At 46.5% G+C, this 13,982-nt stretch overlaps 1 protein-coding gene across 1 annotated transcript in view; it reads left to right on the top strand.

Annotated features, from left to right (window-relative positions):
* FNTB (farnesyltransferase, CAAX box, subunit beta) overlaps window positions 1-13,982 on the top strand; it is a 64,918-nt gene that overhangs the window by 10,039 nt on the left and 40,897 nt on the right. Inside the window, exon 2 of the mRNA XM_077767179.1 lies at window positions 4,496-4,560. Within this exon, the coding sequence (XP_077623305.1) occupies window positions 4,496-4,560 (65 nt within the window). The remainder of the gene's footprint in view (window positions 1-4,495; window positions 4,561-13,982) is intronic.

The raw sequence follows: 13,982 nt of genomic DNA, 5'->3' as shown, positions 1-13,982 counted from the left end.
TGGGCATGCTTTGGCATCCCTATGCGGTATTGAAGCTGATTTTTTTTTTTAATTCTGATTTGAGAACTATATATTCAGAGTTTTCATGGCTAAGGTAACTTTTTAAAGATTTTTTAAATGTTTTTATTTATTTCTGAGAGAGAGACAGCATGAGCAGGGGAGGGTCAGAGAGAGAGGGAGACACAGAATCTGAAACAGCCTCCAGGCTCTGAGCTAGCTGTCAGCACAGAGCCCAACGTGGGGCTCGAACCCACGAACCATGAGATCATGACCTGAGCCGGACGCTTAACCGACTGAGCCACCCAGGCACCCTGGTAGCTTTTCTTTTCTTTTCTTTTCTTTTTTTCTTTTTTTTTTAATAATTAATGTCATATATTTAAAGTGAGGACTTTGATAAAAATTTTAAAAGGAATTTAGTTATAGATCTTGCCTATACATATTAAATAGTTGTTATGACTGCTTCTCTTAATTCTGTCCCAAAGGCTGAATTTCTAAATCTCCTAACATGTTTAGGGTCCCCAAGACTACCCCTAGTTCACTACAGGGATCCAGAGAATTCAGTATATAGTTATAGTCATGGTTATGAGTTATTACTGCAAAAGCCTACAAAGCAAAATCAGCAAGTGAAGGGCTCACAGGGTGAAGTCTGGAGGAAACCAGACACAAGCTTCCAAGATTTGTCTCCCAGTAGAGTCACACAGGACGCGCTTCGTTTCTCGGCATCAAATTGCAACAGCGCATGCAAAGTGTTGTCTACCCGAGAAGCTTGTTAGATCCTCGGGGCTCAGGGTTCTTACTGGGGGTTGGTCACATACATACCTTCTGCCCAGCAAGGCACAACATTCCAGACTCGCAGAAAGAAAGTAGCTGTTTGGCATAAACAAGATTGTGGATACAGTTTCAGTCCAGTGAGCCACTCTTCAGTTCTGGGAATAGTGGGGACCCTCTCCAAATTTAGGTTTCCAGACACCGGCCAAGGGTCAACCTTTCAAGCTGGCCTTTCCAAGGATAGCAGTCTCAGGCCTGCTATGGTAATGCCTTTGTATACAAATAGCTTATCTGCTTTCCTTCTGCTACAGAGCAAAGAATCAGAGCAAAGAATGCTTACGTTTTCTCAGTAACAAATTTACTCAGATTTTATGTAACACTCTGCAGGAGAGGGAGGGAAGAGGGAAGGCAAAAAAGGATATTGCATGTTTTGGAGATTACTTTGATTTTCTCTTTCCGAGATGAGTTCTTTTTTAAGCAGGAAAGAACTCCACGCCCAGCATGGAGCTGATGTGGGTCTTGATCCCATAATCCTGATATCATGACCTAAGCCGAAATCAAGATTCGGATACATGACCGACTGAGCCACCCAGGTGCCCCCCTCAGATGAGTTCTTTTTAATTTCTATATTAATCTGTTACTATTTGTCAAAAAATTTGCAGGCGAATTGCTAAGCATTATTTTTAAAGTTGTATTCTAGGGGTGCCTGGGTGGCTTAGTCGGCTAAGTGTCCGACTTCGGCTCAGGTCATGATCTTGAGGATTTGTGAGTTGGAGCAAATTTTTGTAAATCATGTGTCTGATAAGGGACCGTGTCTAGAGTATATAAGGCAGTATTACAATTCAGTAATAAAAAGACAACAATCTTAAAAAAAAGAATGAAGTCTTTGAATAGACATTTTTCTAAAGAAGATATACAAGTGGCCAATAAGTCCATAAAAAGGTACTCAACATAATTAGCCATCAGAGAATTGCAATCAATGAAATATTGCTTCACAGCCACTAGGATGGGTATAATCAAACCCACAGAGAGTAACATGTGTTGGTGAGGATGTGAAGAAATTAGAACACTCATACATTGCCTATGGAAATGTAAAATGGTATGACTGCTTTGGAAAACAGTCTAGGGACACATGGTGGTTCAGTCGGTTAAGCATCTGACTCTTGACTTTGGCTCCGATTACGATCTCACAGTTTGTGGTTTCAAGCCCCGCATCGGACTCTGTGCTAACCTTGCAGAACCTGCTTGGGATTCTCTCTCTCTCCCTCTCTCTCTGTTCCTCCCTCACTAGTGTCCTTGCTCTCTCACTCTCTCTCTCTGTCTCAAAATAAATACATAAACTTTAAAAAAAAAAAAAGGAAAACAGTCTAACAGTCCCTCAAAGAGTTAAACATAGTTACCATATGATCCCACCATTCTACTCCTTAGGTCTATGCCCGTATCTAAGTAGAAATGAAAATGTGTGTCCATCCAGAAACTTGTATAAGAATGTTCATAGTGACTTTATTTGTAATAGTCCCAGAGTGGGAACAACTCAGATGCCCATCAGCTGATGAATGCTAGATAAACTAAATGTGATATATCCATAAAATGAAATTTTACTTGGCAATAAAAATAAATGAAGTTATGGTCCATGCCACAACATGGATGAAGCTTGAAAACATGTTAAGTGGAAGAAGAATGTCACAAAGGACTGTATATCATGTGATTACATTTATATGAAATATCCAGAATAGACAAATCCATAAGGATAGAAGGTAGATGAGTGGTTGACAGGGGGTAGGGAGGAGGGAGGGGTGGGGGTGACTGCTGATGGGTGCAGGATTTCGTTCTCGGGTTGTGAAAAATGTTCTAAAATTGATCATGGTGATGGATGCACAACTCTGAGTGTGAGTGTGAGTGTACCAAAAGCCATTGGATCGTATACTTTAAGTGGACAAATTGAATGATGTGTGAATTATATCTCAATGAAGCCATTAGAAAAATATTCCAGTTCTAAAGAGAAGATAAAGGGAATTGTTATTTGTCTGTTTTTATGAGCAGCTGACCTGTAACACTCAGGTATTTATTAGAATTCATAACTTAGATTTTCACACATGAGTTCATTACTAACTGCATTGGGATATCTCTAGTTCATTCTGCAGCAGAGTGATTAGGAAATCCGAAGAGAAATGACACTGTGTTGGGAATATTTTAAGCACGTTCTGCTTTATGTCTGTCAGGTATCTGAGTTTAGCAATAAATCTCCATTTTCCTCATCTAGTACTTGGCTGCTGTGTTCTCTGAGGGGGAGCTGAAGGTGGGGCTCTTGGCTGAACCCTTTTCCTCCTAGGGGGTCTCAGTGTCAGAATGCTAAGGATGTGATGGGCTCATCCATTCACCCTGGAATATTACTAAGTCATGTGGATTTGTACTGGGGTAAAGGAAGTGAGTTTTCCTCCCACTTGGTTTTGTTTCATTCAGAACTCATCAATTCACTTAGCTATAACAGTATATTACAGGCAGATCTTTATGATCTTACTGACGTATGTTTCTTGTGTATTTTTCTGTCCCTTTCAGCTTACAGCTAAGGAAGGAATAATTGAGAAATGCAGTCTGTGTTCCTTTTAGGCTGATGCTTTATGTTAGTCCTGTGTGAGTGTCTCAGAAAGGAATAGTGAAGAATTAGGACAACTTCCTCATTCCTCCTGAGTCAGATTCTCACAGTGACTTCTGTTTTTTGAAGTATCGTGAACGCTTAGCCAGATTATCTCTCAGACCCATGTTTAGAGGCAAATACCAAAATCCTAAAACCAAGTATAAATAATTTGAGACTGGCTGCCATTTTAGACGATTCACATCTGTGCTCCCCTTGTAATTGCAAATAATTCTTGCGCACATGTCAAGGGGCTATGTGCTCTAACTCGGTGGGTGATTCAGAAATAAAGAATACATTTTGAAATTCCCAGAAAGGACATCATTATGTATCTCAAACTCTCAATGAGGACATGGCTCACTACAAAGAACAGGGATGCCAGTGAAGGAGAAACCCTGTATCCTGTTAACCAATCCACTCCTACATTGCTGGACCCTTTCCTTACAGAAGCTGAACTGTGTGACCGTGTTGTGGTGTGGTTCTTCAGAGGAAACAGGTGATCTCCTTTTTTGTGGGACCTGACTTTCTGAGATCCTTCGTGTTATGGGACTGTGGAGTCCTTTGTTTAACATAGGACCAGTGACCAGATGTGCTGTTTCTTTGGTGTTTCAGCGATTGATGTTCTTGTAAATCCTTTAGGGAATTTTAATACTGTTCAATCTGTATTTAAACAGTTTGATCTGACAGTAAGGAGTATGACCTTTGGCAGGAATTAATTTTGTGTTTGTCAATGGCTGGTTAAGTAACAACACCTAAATAACGTCATGGAGTAGGTAGGTGTCAGTCTCTCAAGCAAAATGCCCTGTCTGCTCCCAAGTAACTGGTACCACATGCCAAACTCCAGAACTGCCTTTAGCTTGGTTTACTTCAGAAGTCGGTTGGCATGCCAGCCTGGTACAGAGCATTCTCTGTTTCTTCTGTACTGAGCCTATCATCCTCCAGAGTCCCTGAATCTAGTCTTATAGTACGTGATGTACAAATCCACACCGAGCAACTGCAACCAATGGGCATTTGTGGCAACAGGAGGAAAAAGTTGATAGAGGCTCATCAGAATTTGTTTTCTCTCTCTCCCATCTCCTGCGTTCTTACCAGGCAAAAGTAGAAGAAAAGATCCAAGACGTCTTCAGTTCTTACAAGTTCAACCACCTCGTGCCAAGGTAAGCATTTAGGAATTTGAGGGGATCCAGGAGAACACTACCTCCTGTGCGACCTTTCTTCTTTCCCCGCTGAGCCTACTCAGCCTCAGGGGATAAGTCTGCTGTGAGATGGGTTTCTCAACCTGTGGCCCCCTGGGTAAGCGTGTGACCTCACCCCTTCCTCTGTTAGACATCTGTTTAGAGGAGATGCTCCCCTCAAGCTGAGCCAGCCCGTGTTACATGGGGATACCCCTCAAGGCCTGAACTCTGAGGTCTGAAGATGGGGAGAGCAAGTTCATGTTTCTGCTGCTTAGTTGTGACCTGCCACTGGTGGTTTTCTTTCTCAGATTCCACTTTGACAGAGACATAGAGCCCAAGGGGCAAAGGATGGCTTCTCTTGATGTATGTTGTGATCTGACAGGGACAATGGGCTGAGCTGGAGCTTCTCCTAGCCCGGCCCCTGTTGCTAATCGTGGGGCTCCTCCCAAGGATGCAGTTTCTGGGGAGAAAATACAGTGCCTTTTGTTTTCCTTGGCACTTAGCGAGTTCAAGTTTTCCAGGCAATTTGATGTCAGAAATTCCCAGAAGGGGATTATAAGCAGAAACTTATTATTTAAGTCGAACCTTTATTTTCTCTTGTTTCTAGCTTATACTGTATCACGTTAGGGCTTCACGAGGTTCTCTCCTCCCTTTCTCCTCTTCCAGTCACCAGTTTTTTCTCTAGAACCATTCTGTATCACATTTCCAGACATCAGAATGGGTCCGTAGTCCGGAGCTGTGTGTGGCCATCATTTTACCTCGGTGACACAGCACGCTGCCTGGACCAGCTCCGAGCCAAAGGGAGCTGGGCCACTGGCTGATTGGCTGTAGGAAGTGGAGGGTGGGTGCCCCTGCCCAAGTGCCTGCGCAGGAGACCAAACAGATGGACTCCAGGCAGGGCAGGCTCTGGGTGCTTCCACTGACTGGAGCGTGACACATGCTTCTAGCCTGTGTGAACGCTGTGTTTTTTATTCTCCCCCATTGCAGTTTGCCACTGTTTCCTTGAAAATGAGATTTCCTTCTGAAAGTTCTGATTAGCCAAGGCAGAAAGCCACTGGAAAAAGCAAATTGGAAAAAAGGGAAAGGCTGGTAGGAAGGTCATCTTCATTCTTCTTCCCTGGGGAAGGAAAAAAGGAAAATATCAGCTACGAGAGGAACATTTTCTCAGACTGCTAACTAAATCCCTGTGTTAACCTAAAACTCAAGCCTCAATAAATGAATGTGATAGCCGGAGGTTAGGAAATGAAACCATTTTTTTAGACAGCTTTGGGGCTGAAACTAATGTAGTATGTCAACTCTACTTAAATAATACAAATTTTTTAAAGTAGGTTTTTATTTATTTTTTTTATTTTATTTTTATTTTTTTTTAAGGTTTTTTTTTTTTNATGCGGGGCTCGAACCCACGAACCGTGAGATCATGACCTAAGCGAAAGTCGGACGCTTAACCGACTAAGCCACCCAGGCGCCCCTAAAGTAGGTTTTTAAAAACATTTATTTTCTTCCAAATTTTGATTTAAATATAATTTCTATCTTAGAATAATCTCTAAGATACATTAAATAGAAAAATAAAGAGGCGCCTGGGTGGCTCAGTCAGTTAAGCATCCAACTTCAGCTCAGGTCATGATCTCATGGTCCGTGAGTTTGAGCCCCATATCAGGTTCTGTGCTGACAGCTCAGAGCCTGGAGCCTGCTTCAGATTCTGTGTCTCCCTCTTTCTCTACCCCTCTCTCCTGCTTGTGCTCTGCCTCTCTCTCCCTCCCTCCCTCCCAGAAATTAAAAAAACATAAAAAAATTTTTTAATGGAAAAATAAAAATACTGAAAAATGACCACTTGTGCTAAAGATAAAGCAGAGTATTTTTACAGATAAGTAAATAAACAGCTGGGGGGGACAGGTGGGCACCAACCCTGCCCAGTCCAGCCGAGGCCTCCCCAGAGGCGGCGGGACTTGCTGGTGGTGAGGGGTGTGAGTACTTTAGGAGGCGTTTTGTACTTAGCAGTTGCATCCCCGGTGACTCACCTGCCTGGGCTCTGAGTCTGTCTACTGTCTAAGGCTCTGTGCACACATATGTGTCTCTTGTGTTTCCAAAGGGACCTTTGATCACTTGACATCCCTTTCCACCCACCATCAGAATAGAGCCCTGGGACTTTTCTTTATTCTGAGGGGGGAATGAGAGGTTACTTGGTCGGGGAGGAAGCAGCTGTGTTTTGAAGTGGTTGTAGAGGACAATAAAAACCATTAATTCCCCTGAATTCAGAGGTCTTAGGTCCGGTGTGGGTGGAAAACAAAAATGTTCCTCTTGGGTTTGGATCATCTTAGAAATAGAATACATCAGGGCTCTGGGTTTATTTCAGGAATCTGATATTTCCCATTTTGTCATTGTTGCCTCTGAAAATGAGTGTTTTAAAGGCTGCCAGTAAACATCTCATTATGTCACAGCACACTAATTAATGTTAGAGATGCTACATATTTTGGCTGAATGGCTGATATAAATTGACATATCAATGTAAGTGATCTAGGATGGAAGAACAAACCTGAAAATTTAGCAAATTTTTAAAATATTATCACAATTTCAATATTTAATGTTTTAGAAGTCAAATGTAAAAGGTGTGCCATAATGTAGGAACAAAGCTTCTTTATTTAGCTAACCTGAATATTCAGATATTAGCAATAAATCTAAATGGTGTGGCCTGTTTGTCTTTCACGTTATGATGGTGATCCATGTGATAGACTCGCACGCACACCCAGGACCACTGACCACGCACAGGTGCAGGGATGCTAGGAGTGATGCCGAGGAGACATTTGCCTGTTGTACCTTCAGGTGCCACAGCCAAGTACCAGATTTGGCTGAAGTTCAAGGCTGAAGCTGAATATTGATACATTCTACAATTATTCCCCATTCTAGAAATGATTTCCTCCTCTCTCTAAGACTGTGAAACCTTCATCCTGTCCTGGAGTGAGCTTTTGGACCATGCTTTCAACACTTGTTTGTCGTAGCCTGCTTTCCCATGATAGTTAATTTTTACTTCTCCGTGGTTATTCTCACTGTTCCACACAGTTATGAATTTACTCTCTTCCACTTATTACCAATAGTTTTAGTGAGAAATCTGAGATGCATAAACTAAACACGCACATGCACACACTCACACACACTCTCTCTCTCTCTCTCTCTCTCTCTCTGTCTCTCTGTCTCTGTCTCACACACATACTCAAATGTAATTTTCCTCTTGGGAAATAGGGTGGTCAAATAGGTGGTCAAATAAGTAGGTCCTGCCCCTACTGGGCTCGCAGCCTCACGGGAGAGGCAGCCATTTCACAGATGCAAATACAGAGTTACCAATGGGATGAGGGTCAAGGAAGAGAATGGGGGGCTGTGAGAGAAGAACAGAGAGGTTGTATTTTAGGTCGGGAAGCTAAGGAATGAGTCTACTCTGGCTGCTATAAAAATTACCATAGACTGAGTAGTTTAAAATTTTTCTTAATGTTTTATTTATTTCTGAGAGAGAGAGAGAGAGAGACAGTGTGAGCAGGGAAGGGTCAGAGAGAGAGGGAGACACAGAATCTGAAGCAGACTCCAGGCTCTGAGCTGGCTGTCAGCACAGAGCCTGACGTGGGGCTTGAACCCACAAACCATAAGATCATGACCTGAGCCGAAGTCGGATGCTTAACCAACTGAGCCACCCAGGCGCCCCGACTGAGTGGCTTAAACAACAAACATTTATTTCTAGAGGCTGGGAAGTCCAAGAGCAAGGCACCAGCAGATTTGGTATCTGATGAGGGCCCACTCCCTGGTTATATATAGCTGGCCATCTTCTTACTATGTCCTCACGTGGGGAAGGGGTGAGGGAGCTCTCTGGAGCCTCTTTTATAGGGTCACTAATCCCTTCATGAGGCTCTGTCCTCATGACCTAATCACCTCCCAGAGGCCCCACTTCCTAATACCATCACACTGGGAAGTAAGACCTCCACCTGGATTTTGAAGGGTCCTGAACATTCATTCTACAGAGGAATGCCTCTCAAAGCAAGTGGCTCTCAGGATGAGACCTAGAGGGAGACTAGGAATTGGTCAGTTTAGGAGGTGGTTGGAATGTTCCAGGCAAAGGGAACAGCATGAGCTGGAGTTCTGAGACTGAGAAGAACGGAGCACAAAGAAGGCAGTGTGACTGGAGCTTGGTGAGGGTGTGAGATGAGGTTGGAGAGAAGTAGGTAGAGGCACATCATGAAAGGTCTTGAAACCCAATGGGATTCAAGCTATAGTAAGAAATTATGTTGCACTGAGGATTTACATTGCTGTCGGTACGCATATATTTCTCAGTTCCTTTTTTGGACAGTGGGCAGTGGAACTGGACTCCCAGTATAAATACTCTTTGGCGTATTTATTTACTTACTTGATCATTTTTCCTGTGTGTCCCAATGTCCCGTCCCCCTCTGCACAGCCGCACAGATGGCCTTCTCATCCACTTGCATTCCCTGCCCCACCACCCCAACCTCGTCAGCCCAACCTAATTGCAGGGGTTTAGGGCTGACTTGTTCAGGAAGGAAACGGAAGGAGCCCTAGGTTTTCTGTTTTAACTCCTCACACAGACAAGATTTTTGAAGAGCGGTGAGTTGAGAATAAAGGAATGGCAAGGGTATTTGTTAGCACTGCTATAATGAAATGCCACAGACCGGGGGGCTTAAACAGGAATTTATTTTCTTACCGTCTTGGAGGCTGGACGTCCAAGATCAAGGTGCCGGCCCTGGTGGTTTCTCCTCAAGTGTCTCTCCTTGGCTTGTAGACGGCCACCACCTCATTTTGTCCTCACATGGCCTTTGCCGTGTATGTTCCTCCCTAGTGTCTCTTTCTCCTTCTTGTAAGGTCTCCAGACCTCATTTAACCTTAAATGCCTCTTGTTTTTCTTCAAGCTTATTTATTTATTTTGAGAGAGACAGAGACAGCACAAGTAGGGGAGAAGCAGAGAGAGAGGGGGGAGAGAGAGAGAGAATCCCAAGCAGGCTGTGCACTGCCAGCAGAGCCCGATATGGGGCTTGAACCCACGAAGCCGTGAGATCATGACCTGAACTGAAACCAAGAGTCAGATGCTTAACCTACGGAGCCACCCAGGTGTCCCCTTTAAATACCTCTTTAACCACTCTGTCTCCAAATACAATCATACGAGGGGTTAGGGATTCAACCTAGGCATTTTGGGGGACACAGTTAAGTCCATAACATCAGGCTCTTGTACAATTTGTGGCTGGCCAAGAGAACTGGATATATGTCCCTTTAATTAAAAAAAATCATAAGCCTCAGAGAAGTTGAAATTCAGTCAGCATTGTGCCCCTTGAAGCTCTATATAAACAAAGTAACCTTTTTTCCCCTTAAATGTTTATTTTTGAGAGAGAGAGAGAGTGCGGGCAAGAGAGTGAGAGCGTGCACACAAGCAGGGAAGGGGCAGAGAGAGAGGGAGAGACAGAATCCAATGCAGACTCCAGGCTCTGAGCCATCAGCACAGAGCCTGATGTGGGGCCCGAACCCATGAATCATGAGATCATGACCTGAGCTGAAGTTGGATGCTTAACTGACTGAGCCGCCCAGGCACTACAACAAAGAAACCTTTTGCAAGATTTTAGAATAATTTCTGCATATCAGCATTAGTGTGTATGCGGGTGCATGCCTCTGTGTTTGTGTTTATAATTAAGTGGAGAAAAATGAAAGAGAACAGTTTCCCCTGTGGAAATGGCTCTGCATCAAATTCCTCTTTTCCTGCATGTGACTGGTTTTCAGATGAAACAAGCCAGAGGAACTTACTAGTTCCCTCCTGGTAGGGCCACGAGCGGCTGGCCATGAGTGAGGGTCAGCTGGGAGAGTGCTGGGGTAGGGGGGCTGCCCACAGGGGCCAACCCAGTGCTGTGAAAAAGGTGAGTGAGACTCCCTTCAGGTAGATGTTTCTGGGCCTGTGAGGCTCCAGGTATCCTGAGGCAGGATCCTGAAGAGTCAGCCAGACTCCGCAGGAAAGCATTTGCCCCTGAGGTCCTTTCCTTTGTAGTGACTGAAAAGCCCCTTGCTTGTCAAGTGAGGAGTGCTGAGAAGACAAGGAAAAGGGTTTCTTCTCCAGGCTTCTGTTTCTGTTTCCCCAGGAAGAGGAGGGATTTGCTTAGGTGTGCAGGTGGCCTCTCTCAGAATTTTCAGTCCCACCACGAAGGTCAGCTTTGGCCGGCGGGCCTCCTCAGCACAGTGGGCATGAGCACGACCAGGGCTGACCCCTGAGCCAGTCTAGCCGCCCCCTCCTTGCCCTCTCTGAATGAACCTGAACTCCCCTGGAGGTGTATCATTCTCTTAAATCGAAGGGACGGATATCCAGGGAGAACAGTCTCGTTAGGGCCATCAGAAACTGCCCTTACGGTGCCTTTATTCTTTCTTCTGTTCATTCGACAAACGGAGCGTGCGCTGTGCTGGGTGCGGGTGCTGCAGCAGAGCCTGGGCTCTCCTCAGAGTCACACAGCAGAGGGGAGGCCACCTGACCGGGGGGTTGCAGTACGGGCACCCCCTTCTCACCTGGCCCCTTTCCCCCCATTGTGCNTACCAGCTTACATTCCCACCAACAGTGTAGGAGGGTGCCCGTTTCTCCACATCCTCGCCAGCATCTAGAGGTCTCACAGAGCCTTCTTTACAGGAAACCTTTAATGCTGTCTGGCCTCACGTTTCTGAATGAGGCGTCTGCTGTTCTCTCCCTTCTCCCCTCGCTCTGGGGCTTAGCATCTCAAGGCGCATTCACGTTCCTGTGACTGTATCTTCAATAGGAAAGGACTGACCTTGGGCCTCTCCGAGTTAGAAGTTAGGTGATCTGCCTCCACTTTCTGTACGTGCCGCCTCCTGGCTTGGGGTTTCTCAGGCCGCCCTCACCCATGGCCCGTGGACCCTGCTGGCCCTCCTGGTCTGTACTCTGCGCTGGCCGCCCCCAGCCTCTCGGCCTGCGCCGGCTCGGCTATGAACCGTTTCACCATTTCCCTCGTCTAGTTCCGTTCCTTCTCGCTCCACCCTCCCGGCCCTTCCCGTAGCGTCCCTCTCCCTGCTTCTGCTGAAGGGTCCCGGTGAGATTTCTGAGGAGCGAAGTGCCCCGACGGTGCCGGCCACGTGCCTTCACCAGCTCTACTGCCCGCTCCAGTGGGGCCTTCACTACCACTGCCTGCTCCCCTCACTCACCTCTTATAGTTCCCTAACACGATCCCCGCCATGGCCAAGCCACAGCGCTGCCACGCTCCTGCCCCCTAGCCCCGGAGAGCTCCAGGCTGTCCCACATGAGTTTCCTTCCTGTCCACTTCCAAGTCCTATATTTGTCTAATTTCACACTTTCGTTATTTCTGTCTCTGAGAAGGGAGAATCCTTCCTTATTGCCAGACTCTCCCGGTGAACTCTCTACCCCAACCCTCCTCCTTTGTTGGCCTTCGTTGGTGGGCTTTCTCTGGGCTCTTGCATTTACAGCATCTTTGCTCTCAAGCGTGTTTTACCTCTTCTCTGGCTGAACTACTTGCCTCCCTCCCCCGGGCCCCCTCAGGCGACCGCTCTGTTGTCTTTCTTCCCCCTCCGCCCCCACACCACAGACACACTTAGATTGTGGGTTTGGTTTCCTGCCACTCGCTAGTCTTACCCCACCCCAGTCCGTTCAGCCTGCTGCAGCTCCTGCCATCTAGAAAATGCAGATCTGACCGTGTCTTTCCCATGCCTAAAATACTTCAGCCACTGCCTTAGAATTGTTTTTACTTGGGGGGGGGCACCTGAGTGGCTCAGGTCGTGATCTCGAGGTTTGTGAGTTGGAGACCCACATCAGGCACCGTGCTGACAGTGCGGAACCTGGTTGGGCTTCTCTCTCTCTCCCTCTCTCTCTCTACCCCTTCCCCACTTATGTTCTCTCTTCTCTCCCTCTCTCTCTCTCAAAATAAGTAAACTTAAAAAAAAAAAAGAATTTTTTTACTTGCCTTTTTTTTTTGGTAGCAGCTTTGAGATACATTTCAGATATCATACAATTCACCCATTTAAAGTGTACGCTTCAGTGGTTTTTAGTCTGTTGACAGAGTTGTGCAGCCATCACCACAGTTAATTTAGAACCTTTTCATCACCACGCAGAGAAATTCCGTCCCCTTTAGGCATCCCCCTCCCGTCCCTCTGTTCCCACCCAGCCCCTGGCAACCACTTCAGCTATATAGTCTGTCTCTGTGGGTTTGCCTCTTCTGAACATTTCATACAAACAGAATGATACAATATGTGGCCTTTCTGTGACAGCTTTTACTTAGCGTAGACTTTTCAAGGGCCATCTGATGCTGGTAGCACAGTGACCCTGATTTGCTCTTTGGTTTGAAATCAAACTGCTCCGGCATTTAGAAGTCCTGCACGGTCTGACGCCTCTGTACCTCTCCAGGCTGATGGCTCACGGCTCCCTGCCATGTACTTCTGCTCCAGCTGAACTGACCCCTCACAAACGTGCCACGTTGTTCCCTTCCTGAAACGCCCGCCCCATCCCCTCCTTTTTGGCTGGCTAACTCATGTCCCGGGTCTCCTTCGTTTCTTGACGCAGTGCTGTGTCCTTGGGGAAGTTTGTTCTTATCCTCCACGCCTTCCAGCGTGCTTCCAGAGCCCGCCACGCTCTCAGCTTGTCGGACGGGGCTGTGGCTGCCATGGACTCGTCTGTGTCCACCTCTGGACACAGGCCGTGTAGCTCCTGGGAGCAGGGTCAGCGTCCACCCCAGTGCAGGATGCTCGGCCTGCTCGGAGTGGGCAGTCGGAGAGTCCAGACCCTTGGAGCTCCTCGAAGAGAAAGTGAGTCTTCCCTTCTCTCCTTTGTGATCGGGAATCTGCCCTCACTGCTCCCTGAACTCTCCTGAATGTCACCAGCCACGTTAGCATTTGTCCCCTTTTTCCTCATTTGTGACTGTTAAATACCTCCATGGAGTTCTCTCCTCCTGTTTCGCCTGTGACACGCGTAGCCTCCGTCCTCCTCCCACTTATGCAGCGTTCTTTAGTTCCTTCCTCCGGCTCCTTGTCCTCTAAGCCCTTAAGGATGGGTCGTCCCCCACTTCAGCGTTCAGACTTTTGTCTCTGCTTCGTCCTCTACTCTGTAGCCTCACCAGTCACCTCCGTGCAGGTAAATGACTCCCAGTCTGTCTTTGTCCCTTGGAGCCCTCTCCTGAGTCTCACGTGTGTTTCCGCCAGCGTTACTGACCTCGCCCGTATACACTTCCTGTGCCATACGGCCCACCTCCCGCGGGTCACCGTGCTGTTGAGCCCTGAGTGCTCCAAGTCCCTCCACCCTGGTTGACTCTTGGCACTGCCTTCCCCGGTCTTCCCACCTCGTCTCTCTCCATGCTTAGCGCGTTCACGCAGTCTACTTTGTAAACACATATTGAACACCCACTGCTGCCAGGTAATTT

Source organism: Crocuta crocuta, unplaced genomic scaffold, assembly GCF_008692635.1.
Source record: "Crocuta crocuta isolate KB4526 unplaced genomic scaffold, BGI_CrCroc_1.0 scaffold55, whole genome shotgun sequence".
NCBI classification, from domain to species: domain Eukaryota; kingdom Metazoa; phylum Chordata; class Mammalia; order Carnivora; family Hyaenidae; genus Crocuta; species Crocuta crocuta.
Note: the sequence above shows the minus strand (reverse complement) of the source record. Positions and strands in the feature narration are given on the sequence as shown.